This window comes from Vulpes lagopus, chromosome 18 (genome assembly GCF_018345385.1).
Source record: "Vulpes lagopus strain Blue_001 chromosome 18, ASM1834538v1, whole genome shotgun sequence".
Taxonomy (NCBI): domain Eukaryota; kingdom Metazoa; phylum Chordata; class Mammalia; order Carnivora; family Canidae; genus Vulpes; species Vulpes lagopus.
The window spans coordinates 11955859-11979110 of record NC_054841.1 but is presented as its reverse complement, the minus strand read 5'-3'; the positions used below and the strand labels follow the sequence as shown (position 1 = coordinate 11979110).

General features: G+C 42.7%; 1 protein-coding gene across 1 annotated transcript in view; it reads left to right on the top strand.

Annotated features, from left to right (window-relative positions):
• ARFGEF2 (ADP ribosylation factor guanine nucleotide exchange factor 2) overlaps window positions 1–15116 on the top strand; it is a 102459-nt gene extending 87343 nt beyond the window's left edge. The window contains exons 34-39 of the mRNA XM_041732664.1: window positions 990–1104; window positions 4098–4228; window positions 7262–7430; window positions 9281–9419; window positions 10615–10732; window positions 11300–15116. Of these exons, the coding sequence (XP_041588598.1) occupies window positions 990–1104; window positions 4098–4228; window positions 7262–7430; window positions 9281–9419; window positions 10615–10732; window positions 11300–11476 (849 nt within the window). The 3' untranslated portion in view covers window positions 11477–15116. The remainder of the gene's footprint in view (window positions 1–989; window positions 1105–4097; window positions 4229–7261; window positions 7431–9280; window positions 9420–10614; window positions 10733–11299) is intronic.
• Window positions 15117–23252: the final 8136 nt, after the last annotated feature.

Genomic DNA, 23252 nt, shown 5'->3' with positions numbered 1-23252 from the left:
CCCTCTGCCTGTGTCTCTGCCTCTCTCTCTCTCTCTCTGTGACTATCATAAATAAAAATAGAAAAAAAAAAATTTTTTTTTCAAAATGAAGCAATTTGGAAAAAAGTTATTTAAGCATTTTTTGTTTGTTAACTGTCTTCTGTCAACATTTTAAAGAGCTAGCTATCACACTAGTTTATATTTGAGCTTGTCCCCCTAATTCGTCAATATTTTGTTTATTTTTTTTTTTAAAGATTTTGTTTATTCATAAGAGACAGAGGCAGAGACACAGGCGAGGGAGAAGCAGGCTCCATGCAGGGAGCCCGATGTGGGACTCGATCTCGGGACTCCAGGATCACGCTCTGGGCCAAAGGCAGGCGCTAAACTGCTGAGCTACCCAGGGATCCCTTGTTTGTTTATTTTTTAAGTAGGTTCCAACTCGGTTTGAACTCACCATCCTGAGATCAAGACCTGAGCTGAAATCTAGATTTGGATGCTTGACCGGCTGAGCCACCCAGGTGCCCCATGTCACACTCATTGTTAAATCATAATATGTAGAGAAATACCTTTGAAATAGGAGTAAGAAAATGTGAAATTTTAATGGGAGGGAGGAAATACATGACATTTTTAATCTTTCCTATGCAGCCTAATTAAGCAGGCAGCATAATTTTACTTCAAGTAAAGCAAAGCACTTAACTTCAAGTTGGGCCAGCAGTGTCAAAACAGACACATCTCTGCCCAGGTACTGAATTGTGTTCACTGAAAAGTGAACATTGGGGACGCCTGGGTGCCTCAGAGGTTGAGATGTGCTTTTGGCTCAGGTCCTGATCCCAGGACCCTGGGATCGAGTCTTGGTATTGGGCTCCCTGCATGGAGCCTGCTTCTCCCTCACCTGTGTCTCTGTCTCTCTCTCTCTGTGTCTCTCATGAATGAATAAATAAAACCTTAAAAAAACAAAACAAAAAAAAGAAAGAAAGTAAAGATTGTATTTCTTTCTGGGTTACTTTTAGGATGTGGATCTGGACCGCCAGTCTCTAAGCAGCATAGATAAAAATGCCTCTGAGAGAGGCCAGAGCCAACTCTCTAACCCAACCGATGACAGCTGGAAAGGTAGACCATATGCAAGTAAGGCCACTTTTTTTTAGTTGTTTTCACTTACTTATTTTAAATAGGTAACACGTTTATATTCTTCAAATATTCAGAAGGTAAACATGATAAGCCTTCTTCCACCCCATGCATCAGTCTGCCAGTCCCTTCCTTGTGGCAACCAGAGTCACTAGTTACTTATGTGTGTTTCCAGTTTTATCCATAGGCAAGAAATGCATATCCATAATACATACCTATGTACATGCACACACGAATTCTCCTATCCTTTTTATACAAATTACAGAATACTGTGTTATTCTTTTTTCACATAGTATATTTTTGAGACCATTCGCGATTTGCCTAAAAAGCTTTCATGTTCTTTTATACTGTTTATTAGGTGTTATCTCAGGATATAGATGTACTGTTATTTGCTTAATTGGGTTCCTACTAATGGAATCTTTTCCTATTACAGAAAGTACTACATTGAATCTCCTGATATGTGTGTCATTTGTGAGTTTTTCTGTATAGTAAATTCCTCGCAGTAGGATTGCTGGGTGAAGTGCACTTGCCATCTTGACAGATAATTACAGATTCCTATCTGTTAAAATTGTACCTGTTCACGTGATCTTATGAGTGAAGCTGAGCAGTTTCTCATGTGTTTAAGAACACATTTCTATTTTTTCATCGTCTTTTCAACTCTTTCCTCATTGTATATTGGCTGTTAGTCTTTTTATTGTTTTGGGGGAGCTTTTTATGTGTTAGAGATCCCTTTTCTAGATATGAGTGTCAGATTACTTTGATCAGTTTGCCTCTCACTGTTACTTGTGGTTATGTTTTATCATCTGTCATTTTTCAAAATGTGTTAAGAGTCTCTGTGAGCCAGGCACTGCACTGTGTGTTTCATTTGTGTGATCTTGTAATCATTCTCTAGCCCTTTAAGGAGATGCTATTTACGGTTGCATGAACTGGGGCCTAGATAGATGACATGACTTGCCACTTTGTAGTGGAGTTGGGACTCAGACACACTTCCCGCTGACTAAGAAACTGGAATGTTCCCCTAGTCTGGTCCTTTTCCAGCTGTGGCTCTGTTGCTTTTCTTCATAGCAATTCCACCCTCTTCTCATGCCTGGACTGTCGGTGTTGACAGTGTCGTAAACTTATTGTTGTTGTTGTTGTAAACTTCTGAGGCAGTGCATTAGACAAAGTCACATGTGGTCCCCAACTATCTTTTGAAGGCATAAAACATAACCACCATTTGAATCCATAAAAAGGCACCATGTTGGGGGTGCCTGGATGACTCAGTTGGTTAAGATCTGACTCTTGGTTTTGGCTTAGGACATGATCTTGGGGCTCTGCAGTCAAGTCCTTCATCAGACTCTGCGCTCGGTGTGGAATCTGCTTGAGATACTCTGTCTCTGCCTCTCCCATGCTCGTGCTCGCTCACTCTCTCAAATAAAATCTTTTTTAAAAAAAGGCACCATGTTGGACACTCACATGCTGTTCCTCAGTATCTACAGTACAGCCAGTGCCTCTGCAGGGGCTGGTGAGCGGAAGAGCTCTGTCTCTCATCAGCTCTAGATAAAGGTTTGATTTGTGTGGAGGGTACATGTGTGTACAGTTCTGTAAATAGAGCCACTCTTGGTGCAGCAAGAGGTTTATACTCTGAGAGGTGCCTGGGACTTGAGACCCCTGCCATTCTTCTTGGGAACATTCTTCCAGTTTCCCATCTCAGCCTGCTCTGGGGGCATCTGTGTGGTGAGTAGGGCAACAGGCACAGTCTCATGCCACTTGTACTCTCCTTCCCTTTTTTTTTTTTTTTTTTTAAGATTTATTTATTTATGATAGAGAGAGAGAAGCAGAGACACAGGAGGAAGGAGAAGCAGGCTCCACGCCGGGAGCCCGACATGGGACTCGATCCCAGGACTCCAGGATCACGCCCTGGGCCAAAGGCAGGCGCTCAAACCGCTGAGCCACCCAGGGATCCCTCTCCTTCCTTTTCAATTTTGGTCACTGAATTGGCATATATCAAATGTACATGTCCTAAAATCCACCATATTCTTCTTTTATTAAAACTGATTCAAAAAAAAAAAAAAAACTGATTCAAAATGGAGAATTTATTTAATACACGCACATACACACACACACACACACACAATTACACAGTCACTTCCAAAACTTGGAAATGACCCATCCTCCCTGTTTGCCATCCCTAAACACTTTGTTTAATGTTTTCAACATTCTGATTCTGTAACAATTAGTGAATAAGGAATCTCTACTTTTGTCATAGTCCAGTCAACACCTGTGATGTGCCCAACGTGGGCCGCCCCTGAGCCCAGAGAGTGAGAAGACAAAGATGGAGGGAGGAACTATTAGCCAGAGTTAGTCAGTAGGCAGAAGCCACACCAGTGAGAAGATTCTCCCTAAACAATGATTAGCTAGTCAAAAATGGCTAGCCACTAAGAGAAAGGTAAAGGGGACTCTTGAGGGAAACAGAAGCAGATTCAGACAGAGGATACCACCTCCAGAGCAGACAGAAGGTGATTAGGAACTAAGATTGGAAAAGAGCCCTGCCCCTGCCACTGCCACTGCCCCTGCCCCTGCCCCTTAAGGCTGACAGTCAGCCACTTTGGAGAGTCTGAGTGCTGTAGGAACCTGGGCGAGGAGTGCTTAGGGCACAGTTGGGAGCTGTCTGAAGGTGTCCCCTGCGGGTGGCAGAGAAGCTCGTTGGAAGAAGGGGCGGGCGGGGGGGGGGGTTGGCGTGGAGGGGCGCACCTGCCTGTGGAGCTGACTCCTCCCCTCGGGTCTTTGCTCAAGTATCCCAGTTGCAGGTTTGTCATTGTCATTTGACCTACCATTCTTTAGACTTCAATATCTTGTTTCTCATCTGTCTCTGCCATGGGGTTTTTGTCCAGCTTATTCATTGTTAGGCCACAGCATCAAGGACCGTGTGTGGCACATAGTAGGAGTTTGGTGAATACTTATTCAACTCTGGCTGAATCATTATTAGGGTTAATCTTTATCATCTAATATAGATCAGAAACTGTTTGCCAGCCTCCTCATCAAGTGTGTGGTCCAGTTGGAATTGATACAGACCATCGACAACATTGTGTTCTACCCTGCCACAAGCAGAAAGGAAGACGCAGAACACATGGTTGCTGCCCAGGTAATAAGATCAGCCTCGAGAAGGGCGTCCTTGTCTGTAGGGAGGTTGCTCAGATTGCAGGGGTGTGCTGGAGCCACTTGGAGTGGCTCACAAGAGCCCATCGTGCTCATCTCTCCCCAGGGCTGGGGAGAGATGAGTGTTCAGTCATGGCATATTGGTAGCTTGAGAAATTGGCCCTGATGGGAATATTTATACCACAGAAATCAGCAAACACTAAAAATCAGGCCTTTTTTTTTTATTATTATTATTTTTAATTTTCCCAAGAGCCAGTTTACTAGCATCCCACTGCTCAGGTGCCATCCCCACCTTGGTGCTTTGTAAAAGTGTGTTATTAATCACAGCGACTATTCCTCCTAAGTGGCGTACAGTTTAACCACAAATAACTGAGAAAAATATATGGATAAAAAATACCAATTTTTTCTTTAGAAAAGTTTATTTTTTTCTGTATGTACAACCTTTTATATGTAATTCTTGGAAACAGAGGATTGGGTGTCCAAAAGTTGGATAGTAACATTACACCACAGTTGTAAAATGAAGTACTTCAAGGGCTAGCAGATCCTGTGAATGAGTGTGGCAGGGTGGGTGGGACTTGGGAGGCCAGAGAGCTCTGGCCCAGCTGGAGCCGCAGCCACCTCCCAGCCCCAGCAGTATGTTGCTATCAGGTGGGTCAAGTCATGACAGTCTTCCAATTTTTCAAGAGGAGACAGCATCAGGATTTTTTTTTCCTATAGGAAATCTGTTTACTAAGTGATGTAATACTGATGAACAAAATGTGTCTGTTGGCTAGATCCAGCCCAAAAGCTATCCTTTTTTGTTTCTCTATTTTAAATATATACAGTTCAGAGTTTTGGTTGGACAAAGTTGTCCAAACATCACCCCTGTTTAACTCCAGAATATTTTTATCACTGTGAAAGAGAATGTGCTAACCATTAGCTGTCATTCTGCCTTCCTTCACCCCAGTCCTTGATAACCACTAATCTACCCTCTGTCTCAATGGATTTACTTAATCAGGATATTACATATTCATACAGTCATATAAAACATGAACTTTTGTGTCTGGCTTCTTTGATTTAACATAATGTTTTCCAAGTTCATCCATGTTGTAACATGTATGTGTAGCATGTCACATCCATGTTGTTACATATATGTGGATGTGTATGTATATGTAAAGTAATATTTCATTGTATGGCTGTACCACATTTTGTTCATCCAGTCATCTATTGATCCCATTGTCTGACTATGATGAATAACACTGCTATGAACATTTGTATACAAGTTTTTATGTGGACATGTTTTTAATTCTTTAGAACACATACCTAGGAGTAGAATTGCAGGGTCATATGCTATCTCTGGTGCCTACGTTTTTTGAAGAATTGCCAGACTGTTTTCTAGAACAGCTGTACTAGTTTATCTTCCCAGCAGCAGTGGATGAAGGCTCTAGTTTCTGCACATCCTCATCAATGGTTGTTACTGTCTTTTTATTTTTTTTATTTTTTTATTTTTTTTATTTATTTATTTATTTTTTTTTGTTACTGTCTTTTTAATTATCGCAGCCATCCCAGTGGACATGAAGTTGTTTCTCATTGTGATGATTTCTGTTTCCCTCGGGACTAGCGACCCTTGAGCATCTTGTGTATCTTTGGAGAGATGTCTGTTCAAATCCTTTGCTCATTTTTTTTTTCCCTTTGCTCATTTTTAAATTGGAATTTTTTCTCTTTCTAACATTGAGTCATAAGAGTTTTTATATATTCTGGATACTGGTCCCTTATCAGATATATGATTTACAACTATTTTCTCCTGTTCTCTAGTTGTCTTTTCAGTTTCTTTTTTCTTTTTTTCTTTGTCCTTTTTTTTTTTTTTTTTTTTTTTTTTTTTTTTTTTTGTCTTTTCAGTTTCTTGATGATGGCCTGTGGAGCACAAAAAAAATTTTTTTTTTATTTTAATGAAGTTTGAGTTACTGTTTTTTTCTTGAATCCTTGTACTTTTAGTGTTACATCTAAGAAAGCATGGCCTAATTCAGGGTCACAAAGATTAGGCCTATATTTTAAGAGTTTTAGCTTTTACATGTAGGTCTTTGATCTGTTTTTTAGTTCATTTTGTGTTTGTTTAGTTCATTTACATTTGTTCTGGCACCCATGTTGGAAATCACTTGACCCTAAATATAAGGATTTATTTCTGGACTCTCAGTTCTGTTCCATGGACCTTCTTGTCCATCTTTATGCTAATACCACACTGTCTTGAATGAAATTGGAAGTTTGAGACTTCTAATTTTGTGCTGCTTTTATTAACACTGTTTTGGCTATTCTGTGTCACATGTTTCTATTTGAATTTTAGGATCAGCTTGTCAATTTCTGTAAATCAGTAATCCGGGGTATTGATAAGGATTACACTGACTCTATAGATCAATTTGGAGAATATTGCCAACTCTGCTGTCTTTGTAACCTCTGGTTTTTAGAAAGTTAGATCCATTCTTAAAAGGCTCAAATATAAAATCCCTAAGTATGTATCCCATTTTAGGTAACATGTTCAATAAAAATTTCTAGCATTTTGTACGTATTTTTCCTTTAACATTTGAAAACACAGTTATGAAGCTTACTACATTCATTAATCATCTGAAGCTAAAGATGCCACTCAGGCTTCACTTAGCACTTTCTGTCTGTGTGTCTGTGATAGTATTGTGAGACTCACACCTTCCATCTCATATAGTACAGGGTGACTTTCTTGTTTTCTAATTTCATTATACAATATTAAAAGAGGACTGTGGAGTCCTATAGAGAAGCACACGCTTACGTTCATGCGGCGAAGGCAGTACTGACAAAGCAGAAACTTGGGCCAACAAAGCCCGATGTCCTGCAAGAGCTGGGCAGAATTATTCCCCTGGCTGGTGAACAGAGTGTAACAGAGAAACATTCAGGGTGGTGAGGAATGAAGTGTGTGATTCTCAGACAGAGGAGGACTTCTGGCAGTGAGGACTGCCTCAATGTCTAGAACCAGCCTACCCTCACATAGCTCCCCCCATCTTCCCCTTTCTAGCAAGACACACTGGATGCAGACATCCACATAGAGACGGAGGACCAGGGCATGTATAAGTGCATGTCTTCCCAGCATCTCTTCAAGCTGCTGGACTGCCTGCAGGAGTCTCACTCATTCTCAAAGGCCTTCAATTCCAATTACGAGCAACGGACTGTCCTGTGGAGAGCAGGTGAGGCCACACAGCAGCTATGGCAAATGACCACTGGCTGCCAACCTGAAATATGAAAGCCTTTGGGAAACTCCTGATATTGTACATTTAGCTGAAATAACTGAGGATCCCCAGGTGGCTCAATGGTTTAGTGCCTGCTTTTGGCCCAGGCCATGATCCTAGAGTCCCAGGATTGAGTCATGCATCGGGCTCCCTGCATGGAGCCTGCTTATGTCTCTGCCTCTCTCACTCTCTCCCTCTCTCTCTTTGTCTCTCATGAATAAATATATAAAATCTTTATTTTAAAAAAAGGGAATAACTTGCCAGGTCTTCTCATGCTTGAGGGGAAAAGAAGGATATGCTGGATGCATTCCATCCCAGTATCAGGAATACTGCCTAGCACGTGGGAGATTTTCAAGAAGAATTGGAAAAATAAATTGATAGAGACTCAAACTGATCTAGCAGATAAAGAAATTTTACATTAGCGACGCCTAGGTGGCTCAGCAGTTGAGCATCTGCCTTTAGCTCGGGGTGTGACCCTGGAGTCCCTGGATCGAGTCCCACATTGGGCTCCCTGCATGGAGTCTGCTTCTCCCTCTTTCTGTGTCTCTGCCTCTCTCTGTCCTTCATGAATAAATAAATAAAATATTTTTTAAAAAGAAAAAAGAGGGGGATCCCTGCATGGTGCAGCAGTTTGGTGCCTGCCTTTGGCCCAGGGCGTGATCCTGGAGACCCAGGATCGAATCCCACATCGGGCTCCCGGTGCATGGAGCCTGCTTCTCCCTCTGCCTGTGTCTCTGCCCCTCTCTCTCTCTCTCTCTCTCTCTCTCTCTCTCTCTGTGACTATCATAAATAAATAAAAAATGTTAAAAAAAAAATAAAAATTAAAAAGAAAAAAGAAATTTTATATTAGGTTAAAATTGTGTAATTAAGGGGCACCTGGGTGACTCAGTTAGTTAAGCATCCAATTCTTGATTTTGGCTCAGGTTGTGATCTTCAGGGTCCTGGGACTGAGCCAGTAGGGAGCCTGCTTGAGATTTCCTCTGCCACCCTTTGCCTCTCCCTCCACTCTCTCTCTGAAATAAATAAATAAAATCGTTATAAAAAATAAAATGGTATAGTTAAATATGATGATATAAAAATTGTAATTAAAAAAAAATTGTAATAGTCTAGGAAAAACAAAGCATTCATACATTTGCTGAGGCTTTTAGGGGTTCTCTCTCTCCCTCACCTCCAAAAATACATACATAAATCCTGGAGGTAAGTGATATATATATATGGAAGGTGACAGTGGGAGGCTCACTTTTGAACTTTGCACAAAAGTGATACTCTATAATTTTTTATGGTTACCATTACTAGGTAACCAACCATTAATTTTCTTCCCAGATGCCTATTTTATAATGTCATTTTTTTAAAGATTTTATTAATCTATTAGGAAAACACAAGTAGGGAGAAGGGCAGAGGGAGAGGGAGAAGCAGGCTCCCTACTGAGCAGGGAGCCCAATGTGGGGCTCAGTCTCAGGACCCTGGGATCATGACCTGAGCCAAAAACAGGTGCTCAACTGACTAGCCACCCAGGTGCCCCAGTGTCATATTTTTTTTTATGGCTTTAACAGATCTACATGTTTTATGCCTTTGCTTGTGATAGGTTTTTCTTGTAAGAGTGGTTTACACATCTCTGTGACAGGTTGGTACTGCTTTGTTTAAGCAAATGTGATTAAGAGTAATGTTATATGTTAACTGTACTTTAATTGAAAAAAAATTTCAGATAATTCTTTTCAGTGTTCCTTAAAGTAACTAGATTAGGGTCCTGTGTGATTTCTCAGCATTATCCTAGAAGTAGGCACTATTTATATAACTCTAATCTCTAGGTTTTAAGGGCAAATCTAAACCTAACCTTCTAAAACAAGAAACCAGCAGCCTGGCCTGTTGTTTGAGGATCCTGTTTCGGATGTATGTCGACGAGAACCACAGGGATTCCTGGGAGGAAATACAGCAGCGACTTTTAACGTAAGAAGATTGGTTTCTGATTACATGTCAGATAAATGTATTTATCTGTAAAACACAAAATGCATCACAATAATACTCTGACTTGAAAAGAGTAAGAGAAAAATACCTACGTGCTGATGGCCTCACAGACTGCTATCCTTTTTGCTTTTTCCTTCTATATATAGACATTTCTATTTCACTTGTTAATGCCCTGAATAGGGTGGGGCCTCATTTCTTTCATTCATAAGTTTCTTAAAGCACAGAAACAGGGGCAGTAAAAAGTGCTCAGAGCTCAATCAACAAGCCAAAAGTGAAATCTTGGTCAAGTCCGCTTTCGGCAATGTTGACTCTAACCTCCCACGCTCCCTTCTTCCCAAGAATGTATTGGAATCCTGTGAGTTACCAGGATGTCCTGACTTGAATTATGCCAAACTGCAGCAATGGGGAGACAATGCGAAGGCATGGAGGGAGAGCCCCAGACAGAAAAATAGATCTTCACCACCCAGCTTTCTATGAGCAAGATGCTATTTGTCTAAGCCCTTTTCACTCTTTCAAGATTTAAAACCATTACCATGCAGTGCTGACAACCGTGATAAGTAAGACATGAACTCTCCTATACTGCTAGTGGGAATGTATAGTGAGGGGATTTTTTGAGGGGAAAGCAAGTGGCATTAAAATCAGGAGCCTTAAATGTTCAGTCTTTCTTTGACACAGTAAACCACTGTTATGGAATATACTTAAGAAAATGTCTTAGAGTGTCGCCTGGCTGGCTCAGTCAGTGGAGGATGCAACTCTTGACTCTCGAGGTCAGGGTCATGAGTTTCAGCCCCATGTTTAGGGGAGAGAGATTAAAAGAAAAAAGAAAGTAGCAATTATATGTGACAGGAGAAGAGAGAGAAAAGCAGTGTGTAGTCAGCTATGGATGATAGGCTCTGTGTTCATTGTGTGCAAACGCTGATTGGGCCGTAGGCTGTGAGCAGGCCCTGAGCTAAGCAAATGTTTAAACTTCACAACAGCCCCCTGAATTTGGTACAATTATTTATCCCTGTTTTACAGCCAAGGAAACTGAGTCTTAGTGAATTGCTTGAGATGCATAGCCAGAGCCAGGTGCCCAGTAAATAAGTACTCATTGTAAGAAGGAAGAGTTTTCCACTCCCGTAGATTATGAGAGTTAATCTTCTGTTTGACATGCCACCCCCTGTCTTGATTCTTCCAGTGTGTGCAGTGAGGCTCTTGCCTATTTCATCACAGTAAATTCTGAGAGCCATCGGGAGGCCTGGACAAGTCTTCTGTTGCTGCTTCTAACAAAAACCCTCAAAATAAACGATGAAAAGGTATAAACCAGGAAATCCTACTGTCCCCACTAGCACCTAGGTTTGGGTTGCCTTTTTACTCAGAATCTAATGATTTCCTCAGCTCTTCAAGAACAGTTACATAACTAGCACCATTCTAGATTCATTAGAGGAAAGTTCATTCATTGCAGACAAGGGTGCCATAGCATACTGGGACTCTCTCTCTCCAAGAACCCCAGTTAAGAAAGGCTGACCTTGGAACTGCGCGTGTGTAGCAGTTAAAATGCTGCAGTGATTTGGAGCACCGCTGTGTTGGAAGAGAGGGTCCATCCAGATAGGGAAGCCCTGGTTCAGAAGGGGGAATCTGCTTTACTAAAACCGAACATTGTGTTTGGTAGCAAAGCTATCCCCAAAGAATTTGTGTCTGGAGTTAAACATAATTAAAAGACATTCTAATTTGCAAATTTTTCCCACCAACTTTTGAAATAGTGAGGAAAAGCACCAATATTACAAGAAGTTCCAGGGTGAGATGAATACTTTTGAGAAACTAGTGCCAGAAAAAGTAGTTCCCTGTCTAATTTGAGCTCTCTCCTTCTCTCCGACCTCAAGTTTAAAGCACACGCTTCTATGTACTACCCCTACTTGTGTGAAATTATGCAGTTTGACCTGATTCCTGAGCTCCGAGCAGTTCTGCGCAAGTTCTTCCTACGGATAGGTGTTGTATATAAAATATGGATTCCAGAAGAGCCATCACAGGTACCAGGGACGCTGTCACCAGTGTGGTAGCCCTGACCCCTGCGGGCCACAACTACAGCTCTGCGGAACATTCACCATGCCACCTCTGCCTGGCACATCTCGTGAAGGGTCAGATCGTAGAAATAGGGAGTCGGCATCTGGGAGCTCAGAACGGCCTGGAGGAAGCTGGCCTCGACATGGGTCCCATCAGTCCCTGGCTGAGACGTTGTGCTATTTCATTAAAGTGTTGCATAGCCAGTTAACACAGTAGGTGGGGAGTCTGTTTCATCTCCGTCATTCCGTCTTACTGACTAGACTGTCAAGCCTGTCAACGCACATGCGCCATTTCCTAGCAGAGTCCCATGATTGGCTGTCTGCGTTCTGTCAGAGGAAGTTGCTTTCCTTTAAGACACTGAACATAGCTGTAGAGGTTCGTGATTATTAGAGAGTCTGTTAATAAAATTTCTTGTAATGGCTAAATGCCACCTAAAATATGCTGGATTTTTTGTTGTTGTTTGAGTGTGTTGGAGAATTTTGAATGTTTTTGTCAGTTGTGAGTCAGCTATAGTTAGATTGTTTAGTTTGGAGAAAGTTAGTGGGGAAAGGGGTTGTTTTTGTTTTGTTCTGTTAACGTCTGAGTGATTTTTAAAGTACTTTATGAAAAGATATTATTGAAGATTTCATTGAAAGCAGAGTTTAGTAATTTAGAATTAAGAACTTGCAAGGTTAAAAATTTTAAAAGGTAGTGCCTCCTGGCTCTCCCTGTTTTAGTAACTTGGGGAGAAAACGTCTGTAGGAAAAAGTAAAAAATGTAATGAAGACGATTAGCCTTCCTTGGAAGTAAGTATTTATGGATGGGTCTGAAAATTTCCAGAACACCTTGTCCATCTCACACCCTCTGAAATCTAATATATGAAGTAGTAACAAAAATGAAGTAGTAATTTAACAGAGTTAATTTATATTTTAGTAAACCTTTTATTTTTACCTCAGAATAGTAAGTTTAGCATCCCTGCTTTGCACAGTCCCCATTCAAGGGCCCTCTGGAGAGGGGTGGCGGCTGTGCGGGAGAAGGGCCGTCTATGAACCTCCTCAGCCACCTGCCAAGAGTCCTCCACCCAGAGTAGGCCTGTGCTGTGGTGGGCCAGCACAGGGAACTGTGACCTGTGACTGCAGCAGGAGATGACCTGTGCCTGGGTGCTGCCGTGACCTTGAGCTTAGGAGCTGCGTTCTTTGGAAGGGTTGGATTCTGGGGGTCCTTATTGTGTTAATGAAGGTGCAGTACTCTGAACTCCAATTATAACTGAATCCTGATCCGGCAGCTTATGTAAACATTTGCAGCACACAGACGGGGCCTGGCGCCTGGAAGTGGTCTGTTTGGAAGCTGGATTTATTCTGAGTCGGTGAGAAAGAGAACACAGGCTTCATTCCGCCCCCTCACCCAGGGCTCCCCACGAGCCTCCACTCAGCAGTAGAACAAGTGTTACACGGAGTCATTAACACATTTAGACTTCTGCCTATGCTCTTCAGTCCTGTAAATTGGGTTGTATTGATGTCAACTCTGGTGCCTTAGAAGTTAGCAAGTTGGGAACCTATCTAAAATCAGATGTTTTTTTCTTTATAGAGAAGGATTTCTGGTGCTTTTGTTTCCTAAGAAACCGATTTCTTAAACATTTTTTGTTTTTAACAGCCTTGAGAAATGTTTGGTTTGGGCCAGCAGTACTATTTTTTTTGGTTTGGGCCAAATGTTTGGTTTGGGCCAGCAGTACTTCTATTTTCCCCAAAGTATTTTAATTTCTCTACCAAAGAAAAAAAGCAGGTTTAGGTTTTATGTTACTTACATACATTAGAGAAGAGGAGCTGTAGAATTTAGGAAGAAGGGACGGTGGGCGAGTATTTTACTGTGAATGGAAAACGTCAGCACCTTTAATGTACCTTGTCCTGGAATGCACTCATCCTTATGCTGCAGCTGAGACCCTTTCCCTGGTGCTGTGGTCACAGCCTCAACAAGCCCATGCTCTCCACCCACATTTGTCCTGACAGCGTGCTCAGGAACGCGCATGTCTGTTCGTGCTTCCATTCCCTGTGCTGCTCCATTCCCGACTGGAGGTCCTCACGTCACGTCATTTTCAACTGTGACCCCACCCCATGTGTCTTCCTGCCTTCTCTTTCATTCTTGCCACCTCTTGCAGAGCAGGGAGTATGGGAACGCATTTTGTTCCATGCCCAAACATTCAGCTTTGAGTTTGGTTTTTGTTTTCTTTCTTTCTTTCTTTCTTTCTTTCTTTCTTTCTTTCTTTCTTTCTTTCTTTCTTTCTTTCTTTCTTTCTTTCTTTCTTTCTTTCTTTCTTTCTTTCTTTCTTATTTTCTCTTTTAAAAGATTGGATTTTCTGAATGAGGCATCTGAACTGTACCAGCATGGACCTTTTTAAAAACCGTGATGTCAAACCATTTGGGGTAATCATTCTTGCCAGTGGCCCGTGACATACAGAGGAAATTCCTTACCTCTACAAATAAGCCATTCAGCCTAAATTCTACTTTGTGAATAAATCTATCCTATCTCAAGGTAAACGTGGCTTGTGCCACTCAAACACTAGTGAGAACTGAGTGCGTGTGACTGCAGCCCCAGGCCAGGACACTGTTCACTAACAATGTGAGAGAAGATGGAATATTTCCAAGGCCTTATTTCTTTGTCAGAATGCTTTAAGTGTTGATTATCTGTGCTGGGTCTCCAGAGAAGTTTTTGTTACTATAATGCTACTTGGAACAACTTTGTTTTCCTGCACTGTCCTTTAGGGAAATCACCAGCTCTGGCATCTTAACAACAAACAGTGGATGGGAAATTTGATTTCTAACATGCATCTTTAGAGTCAAATACACCTTTTTCCTGTTACTCCTCATGTACAACCAAAGAACTACATTATGGGAATTGTATAATAATATCTGGAAACACAGCATTTTCCTCTGACAGGTGACTTTTGTACAAAATGCAAAAAAAAAAATCTCTAAACCTTTTTCTTGTTCTTTTGTGATTATGGCTATCCATCTCGTAGTCTTTATAGTTATCGAAGGAACCTGCTGGCAGATGCTAGTACAACCATCCCATTCAAATGTTTGTTGTTACGATGCAAATGGATATTGGTTGTGACGGAAGCTAGGTCCTTAATACTACATTTTCTGAGTTCTGTTTTAACATTTGCGTTAAAGTAGACATAGCTTGAACTTATGTGAAATCCTGAAGTTTTGCTATCAGCAGCTTTGTAGTTGGAGAAACAAAGAAACCAAAGCTGAATATTTAAAAGAATGAATCTATCTGGAAATCCTTGCTCTCAAAAAGACACTCATCAAAGATGTAGTTTTTCTCAGTGTTCTAATTTTTAAAAAATTTTATCTTCATATTTGCATCAAATATTTCTTTATGTGCAAAATATATGTTTTACCTCCTTAAAATGCCTAAAAGTAAGTTAATAGCTACTTTTGTTTAATCTGTACACGATGATTAAGTGCATTTAATATTGGTAATTTAATGAAAAGCATTCCTTGCCCAATGGATGTATACATTTTTGAAAGAATAAGCCGAATTATATAATATGAAATGCTATGTAAAGTTTTCTATGTAAAAATATTATGTATAATACTGTTAAAATCCCATGCTTTAATCAGGTGGTAAATCAATAAAGTTTTAAAAAGTAAAGCTGTTTTTGATATAGTAATATATATGTGTGTGTATATATATATATATATCAATCTCTAGTTTGTGGTTCATTTGTTCTTATTGGCAGTTATAAGCTTGTAGTTCTCAAGTGGTGGTAAAATTTGGTCTCAATAGTTAACAAAAATATTTTCTAATGGGAGAATATTAATTGTGTTTCAATGAATTGTGGGTCTCAATTATTTTAAGTAAGCTTCCCTACTTCCCCCTGCCTCCCCAGGAAAGGGAAAAAATCCAGTCAGGAAAAGATTCTTATCTCTTGAATTCATTTTAACCCATTAATTAGTTTGACCAGTAAGTAGGTGAGTTCCCAAGAAAAGACAAAAATCTCTTGGCTGGTGTTGAGGTCAGGTTTACAAAAGAAGACTCACAGAGTAGCCAACTTGGACACTGAGTAGAAGACAGTTCTGAGGTTCACAAAGGGTGCCAACACAGGAAGACATGCTTGGCTTTACTCTCTCAATTCAGAATCCGTTCTTTCTGAAATATCCTAAAGTTATAAGTCACTATTGTATTTTAAGTACTCCCCCGCTGAAACTAATACTTTTTCATCTTTATTAATTTATTGGAATAAAATGATGGCTCTCTGTGGTCCCACATTTCAGATACATCAGTAAAGAACAAAAGGAAAATCTTTCTAAAGAGTCTTTATCTCTCCATAGCAGGTGGTGCCTGGGTTTTATCTAGAGCAGTGATTTTCAGCCTGATGCCAACCAGGAGTTTTCAATTCTGTCCCCAAGGGGCACTTGGGGTACTTGGCTATGTCTAGAGACATTTTGGGCTGTCAGGGAAGGAGGAGGGTGAGTAGGATGCTGCTAAACAGCCCTCACTGCAAGGAATGACCCTGCCTCAAGGTCTAACTGGTGCTGAGCTTGAAAAACCCTGTACTAAATTGACTCTAACAACTCTTTAGTACGGTGTTTTCAGACCCAAAAGTCTGTCTGTAGCAGATACCATCCACTTTCTTTGGCCTTCCTGTAAAAAAAAAAGGAAAAAAAAAATCACTCCTGTTTACCCATTTTAAAAAGGAGGGCGTGTGCTGAGGTCAATCATTTAACCATTTTGCAAGATCATTTCAGCATCACACTGCCCACAGACTGGAACACGTTTTAGGCAAAAGTATGTTTTCTTTCTCAAAGGACCAGAGTGGCTCCCTGAAATTTCTGCAAAGCTATGTAACATGCCTGTTGTCCAGTTCAAGAAAACTGCTAAATTGTCCTTGAGTTAGTGATTTGTGTCACCTCTTAGGAGTGGCCAGCTTACTAAATGCAATTACATACCCACAGCAAAAGAAGGGATGAGGACTCCCCAAGGATTCTGGCAGGAATTATTTTAGTATTTTTAAACATGTCCATTTCCGGACACAAGCCAACATTATCTGGTGCTCAACTGAAGATTGAGCCTTTGCGGATAATTTTTATAAGTCCATTTTCATCTTTCCCAGAGACTCCCCATCTTTGCATAAAGCTTCTGTAGCTGCTTCTTCATTGACCTAATTTAGATTTGCTTAAAGAATGTATCTTGATTTATGTTCAAGAAACACCATGTGTTCTGGTAAACTTCTTAGCTTGAGTGAATTTAAGCCTTAAAAATGGCATACTGATTTTCTCATACAGTTAGAAGTTTGTGAGAAGCAAGCAAAAACCAAGCACCAGGACAGCCCCGGTGGCTCAGAGGTTTAGCACCGCCTATAGCCCAGGGCGTGATCCTAGAGGCCCAGGATCGAGTCCCACGTTGGGCTCCCTGCATGGAGCCTGCTTCTCCCTGTGCCAGTGTCTCTGCCTCTCTCTCTCTCTCTCCTCTCTGTGTATTCCCATGAATAAATAAATAAAATCTTTAAAAAAAAAAATACCAAGCACCATTCTGTAGGAGAGGCCAGTGGACAGATCACAGAAACTGGAATGAAGAACTCTTTGTACAGAAGGATGTGTGCTTTCTGCCCCTTTTTGGGGCATCAGCAATAAGCAGGCTATATTAATGTCACTTTTTAAAGAAGTAGCATTCACTGATGGTTTCCTGCCCTGCAGACTCCTTACTAAGTGCTTTGCATACAGGAAGTCCTTTAAACTTCACAACTGTATGAAATAGCAGAATCAGACCTGTCTTCTTAAGTGTATTTACTTATTTATATATTTATTCATTTTAGTGATCTCTACACCCAACACAGGGCTTGAACCTACAACCCTGAGATCAAGTCGCATGCTTCCCCGACTAAGCGAGCCAGGTGCCCCTCACCCATGTTTGTTTTTTTATGATACTGTATTTTTTTTTAAAGATTTTGTTTATTCATGAGAGACACAGAGGCAGAGACACAGGCAGAGGGAGAAGCAGGCTCCATGTGGGGCGCCCTATATGGGACTTGATCCCAGACCCCGGGATCACGACCTAAGCCAAAGGCAGAGGCTCAACCACTGAGCCAGCCAGGTGCCCCCTCACCCATTTTTAAATGAGGATACTGAGGCCCAGAGATGACCAGTGAGGCTGTGTACCTGGATCACATAGCTGGGAAGCAGCAGAGCTGGGACACAGATGCACTCACTGTCCTACCAACCACACTGACTTGCTGTCACTAGTTCATCTGGGGGGAGGGGTGGGGAAATGAAGTGGGGCATCCAGCAGAACACAGTCCTGGTCCCTGAAGAGCTTCTATTCCAAAGCCCCTGTGTACAAGTTGAACTGCCTGGGTTTTGCTGCAAACACCTGCGTTGGAAACAATCTTTACCAGCTCTCTTAGATGAGCATTTGTGGGGCCATATCTCAGGCCCTTTCATGCCTACCTACCATGGACATTCAGAAGACAGGAAAAGGAAGCACAACTAGCAGAGAGACAAGGTGAGAGGAAGTGAGCAGATGTTAAGGTGGGGCCAGCAGCCCCGAGAGTTTTCTTGCTCTGGTCTCATCTCTTTCCCACCAACTCATAAACTGCCTTCATTTTTTCCACTAAATATTACCTCCCTGGCGCTTGGGTGGCTCAGTCAGTTAACATTGGACTCTTGGTTGTGGCTCCGGCCATGACTTCAGGGTCGTGGGATCAAGCCCCCCCATCAGGTTCTGCACTCTGCATGGATCTGCTTGACCCTCTCCCTGTATCCCTCCCCCTGTGCACACATGCACACACTCTATCTCAAATAAATAAAATCTTAAATATATTACACACCTCCAAATTTCTAATACCAACTCATGACTTACTTGATTTTCATACTTGCTCCTTCCTCAGTGTCCTTGCCCTCACTGCTCTGTCTGCCTGGAAGGCTTTTTTTCCTCTAGATTGCTCCGTGGCTGGTTCCTCCTCCTGGGTTCAACCCAGTGGGGAACTCCTCAATTGCCTCCTTCCTGTCCTCAGAACTACCCACCGCCATCTGCAGGGATGTGTTCGAAATCTGTCTCTCCCACCCCTGCAATGTAAGGGTGTGAGCCAGGCAGGAACCTGGATGTTTCGGCAATGATAGTCTCACCTGCTAGAGCACAGTAAACAGAAGCTTAGTAGGTAGGCAGTCAATAAAATTTTGGTGACAGTATGGGCATTTTTTTCATGGAAGTTCTAGGATGCTCACAGGACAGTTCACAAATATCAGGAGAATCGGGTCATTTCCTTTGCTTTATTGGGTTGTTGGCATTCCACTGTCCATTTGCCTGGTTCAGCTTGAAGAGGAAGCTATACCCCATCCAAAGACTCGCTTCCTCTCCACACCTGCTATGATGGAGATCAGCCACAGGCACTGCTTCCCTCTGAGTCCTGGAAGGTGCTCAGTCTTTGGAGTTGAGGACAAGAGCTCTGGTTTGAAGCTCCATATTCCCTGGACTCCCCCGCTGGTCTCATTTCCTCCTCCCCCTCCACCAAAAGAGGAGAGAAAGAATCTAACCCCTCCTGCCAGGCTTCCCTAATTGATCATTTTATATGCTCTTGCCATTTCAACTATTGTTTTTCTTTACTGTGACAGCACCTAGCAGCAGATTAATAACAGTAATAATGACCATTTATTGGATTCTGGATGTGCCAGGCATTTGCTCTGCACACATCATGCCCTTAGACAACCATAACCACTGCATAAGGTAGGGACCATTACCATTATCACCCCGCTTTTTATAGAGGGATACCTGGGGTTCAGAGAGGTCAATGAACTTGCCTAAGGCAACAGGGCTACATTCAAAGCCCGGCAGTCTGACTTTGGGCTTGCCTCTTAAACATTGCCCCCACACCACCTCTTGGTGCTTGAGAGCCATGAGCTTCTATTGCAGTCCCTCACATAGGGAGGGCTGTACTGATCTGCTGGAGAGCAGACCAAAGTAGATCATGTAGGGCAGTGGTCCCCACGGGCAGAGAGCGTAGCACACTGTTGATGTCTGCGGCTCTGGGGCAGAAATGCAAATGTGGGCTCTCATGCAGTAAGTCTGAATATTTAAACGTTATTGGGGCACCTGGGTGATGCAGTCCGTTAAGGATGTAACTCTTGATTTTGGCTCAGGTTGTGATCTCTAGGTCGTTAGATTGAGCCCTGTGTTGGGCTCTACACTCAGCTGTAGAGTCTGCTTGGGATTCTCTCTCACTGTTCTTTTGCCCCTCCTGCTCCTGCTCTCTCTCTCAAATAAATCATTAAAAATAAATAAATACATAAACAAAAAATAGTAAGTGTTTGGGGCACCTGCATGGCTCAGTCAGTTAAGCATCTGCCTTGGGCTCGGGTCATGATCCCAGGGTCCTAGGATGGAGCCCAACTTTGGGCTCTCTACTCAGCAGGGAGCCTTCTCTCTCTTTTTCAAATGAATAAAGGAAATCTAAACAAACAAAAAAAAGTGAAAACACATTCCATCCTCCTTCCTTGACAAGTAATATCTTTGCAATACCTAGAAGCCCAGGTTCAAAGACTGAATTCTGAGGCTCCTCAGAGTTCCAGGTGAGAACACAGGAGCATGGGGAGAATCAGCCTTCGTCCTCACCACCCTGACCCTCAACTTGTACCACAAGGCTTCGAATGTGTGCGTGTATATGCAGCTCTGTCCAAACCCCCTGCCTACACATTTGTCCCCAAGTCACACAGCCAGTTTAGGGGTGCTCACAGCTGCTGTGTATCTGCTCTCAGGAGTGACCCAGCCAAGAGATTTCCACAGAGCCTGGAAGGGGGCGTGGGGCCAATTAGTGGGGAATTCCAGGGTCCCATGCAACTGGAATGAGGTCTGAAAAGAGGTCATATGGGGCAGCCCTGGTGGCTCAGCGGTTTAGTGCCGCCTTCAGCCTGGAGTGTGATCCTTGAGACTCGGGATCGAGTCCCACGTCGGGCTCCCTGCATGGAACCTGCTTCTCCCTCTGCCTGTGTCTCTGCCTCTCTCTCTCTCTGTCATGAATAAATAAACTTAAAAAAAAAAAAGGTGATATGGGTTGTGGGTGAGCATACCCACTGGGCACATGGACCCCTCACCCGTGGGCAGCTGGAGTAGGACCAGAGCCACACCCTCTAAAGCAGAGGGGCCAAGACAAGGATCCAAGGCCTTTCCAGGTCTACAGCAGTACCTTCTGGGAAAATACAGGACAGTGGACAGTAAGAAGACATCAAAAATATATTGCTGCTCATTTCATGGGGTGGGGATAAGAGCTAACATCGTCGGACAGTTACTATTTTTCAGATGTTCTTCCATAGGCCTCATCTTTCCTGGTTCTTCATCCTCCCAGACACCCTGAGAGGCAAATTACTATTACTATCATACTGCAGAGATTAGCCAGCTCAGTTATAAGTAACTTGCCCAGTGTCACACAGATGCCATGAAGGTCTTGACCCAGGTAATCAAGTCCATGCTCTTTTATCTTTTTTTCTAAGATTTTAATTTTTTTTTATTTATTTATGATAGTCATACAGAGAGAGAGAGAGAGAGAGGCAGAGACACAGGCAGAGGGAGAAGCAGGCTCCATGCACCGGGAGCCTGATGTGGGATTCGATCCCGGGTCTCCAGGATCGCGCCCTGGGCCAAAGGCAGGCGCCAAACCGCTGCACCACCCAGGGATCCCCTAAGATTTTATTTATTTATTTGAGAGAGAGAGAGTGAGGAAGAGAAAGAGTGTACAAGTGGGGGGAGGGGCAGAGGGAGAAGCAGACTCCTTGTTTTTTTTAATATACTTTTATTTTTTATTTTTTAAAGATTTTATTTATTCATTCATGAGAGACACAGACAGAGAGGCAGAGACACAGGCAGAGGGAGAAGCAGGCTCCATGCAGGAAGCCTGATGTGGGACTTGATCCCAGGACTCCAGGATCATGACCTGAGCCAAAGGCACATGCTCAGCTGCTGAGCCACCCAGGGATCCCCAGAAGCAGACTCCTTGAAGAGCAGGGAGCCCAACGCAGGGCTCAATCCCAGGATCCTGAGATCATGACCTGAGCCAAAGGCAGACACTTAAATGACTGAGCCACCCAGGTACCAACATGCTCTTAACTAGTATGATATAACAAGATCAAAGATGAGTGATAGTAAAGCTCTGGTAAAAGATGTGTCCAGATATGTCGATTTTTCTTTAAAGATCTTATTTATTCATGAGAGACAAACACAAGGAGAGAGAGAGAGAGAGAGAGAGAGAGGCAGAGACACAGGCAGAGGTGGGACCCGATCCCGGGTCTCCAGGATCACGTCCTGGGTTGAAGCCCACGCTAAATCGCTGAGCCACCCAGGCTGCCCCAGATATGTCAATTCTATCTCAATAAATCAGGGAGGATAAAAAGATATGCCAGGAAACTGTTAACCAAAAGAGGGATGCCTGGGTGGTTCAGTGGTTGAGCATCTGCCTTCAGCTCAGGGTGTGATTCCAGGGTCCTGAGATCGAGTCCCACATCAGGCTCCCTGCAGGAAGACTGCTTTTCTCTCTGCCTCTGTCTCTGTCTCTCATGAATAAATAAATAAAATCTTAAAAAAAAAAAAAGGCTGGGCAGCTTGAGTGTGTGTCTCTCTCTGTGTGTGTGTGTCTCATGAATAGACACACACACACAGAGAGAGAGGCAGAGACACAGGCAGAGGGAGAAGCAGGCTCCATGCAGGGAGCGTGACATGGGACTTGATCCCAGGTCTCCAGGATCAGGCCCTGGGCTGAAGGTGGCGCTAAACCTCTGGGCCACCCAGGCTGCCCATTAATGAAATCTTTAAAAAAAAAAAAAAAGACAACGAAGTACACTTTAACAATGACAAAGCCAGGGCAGCCCTGGTGGCTCAGCGAGTCCCACATCGGGCTCCCTGCGTGGAGCCTGCTTCTCCCTCTGCCTGTGTCTCTGCCTCCCCCCCACCTCTGTATCTCTCACTAATACATAAATTAAAAAAAAATGACAAAGCCAGAATCATGGTGGGAGAGACTAACATGCCTCTCAGAGAACATCTGATAAAACAAAAAGGACACAGAGAACATAATATATTACCTATAGTGAATGTCCTAATTGGCCAATGACCAAATCCTCTCATGTTTGTACCGTGTGAATTTTTCACCATGTGCACATTAGCAGGGGTAACACACTTGGGAGTATGTGTACGTAATGGGGTAGAGGTAGGGTGGAGGGGTAGGGATTCCCAAGGGAGTCTTTTTTTTTTTTTTTTCCAAGGGAGTCTTCATGAATCACCCATGGAGACTAGAGGACACATGAACCTCTCTGCGACCCTCACCTGCATGGTTCTTCTGGCAGCTGCAAAAGGTGAGGAGAGTGGGCACCACTAGGACTATGTCCAGAGACATGGTAACCCTGGCACATTTCAAGACTTCCTGCAGAAGCCGGCAGAGATCCGAGACATACATGTGATGCTAGCCAGCCTCCTTTATGATTAGCTCTCAGAGATGGAAAACTGTTAAATCATCAGGGTTGTTCTCACCAGGATCTCACCAGAAAATCTTTGTCCAGGAAAGCAGATTAGTACGACTGATTACTTATACTATTGCTGCAATGGTAAAAGTACATCTTTTCTACCAATGTCCTAATAACTTATACCTTTCTTAGTGGACTTTATTTATATAGGGCATTTCATTCAACATTTTTTTAATGTTTTTATTTATTTTTTTATTTTTTATTTATTTATGATAGTCACACAGAGAGAGAGAGAGAGAGGCAGAGACATAGGCAGAGGGAGAAGCAGGCTCCATGCACCAGGAGC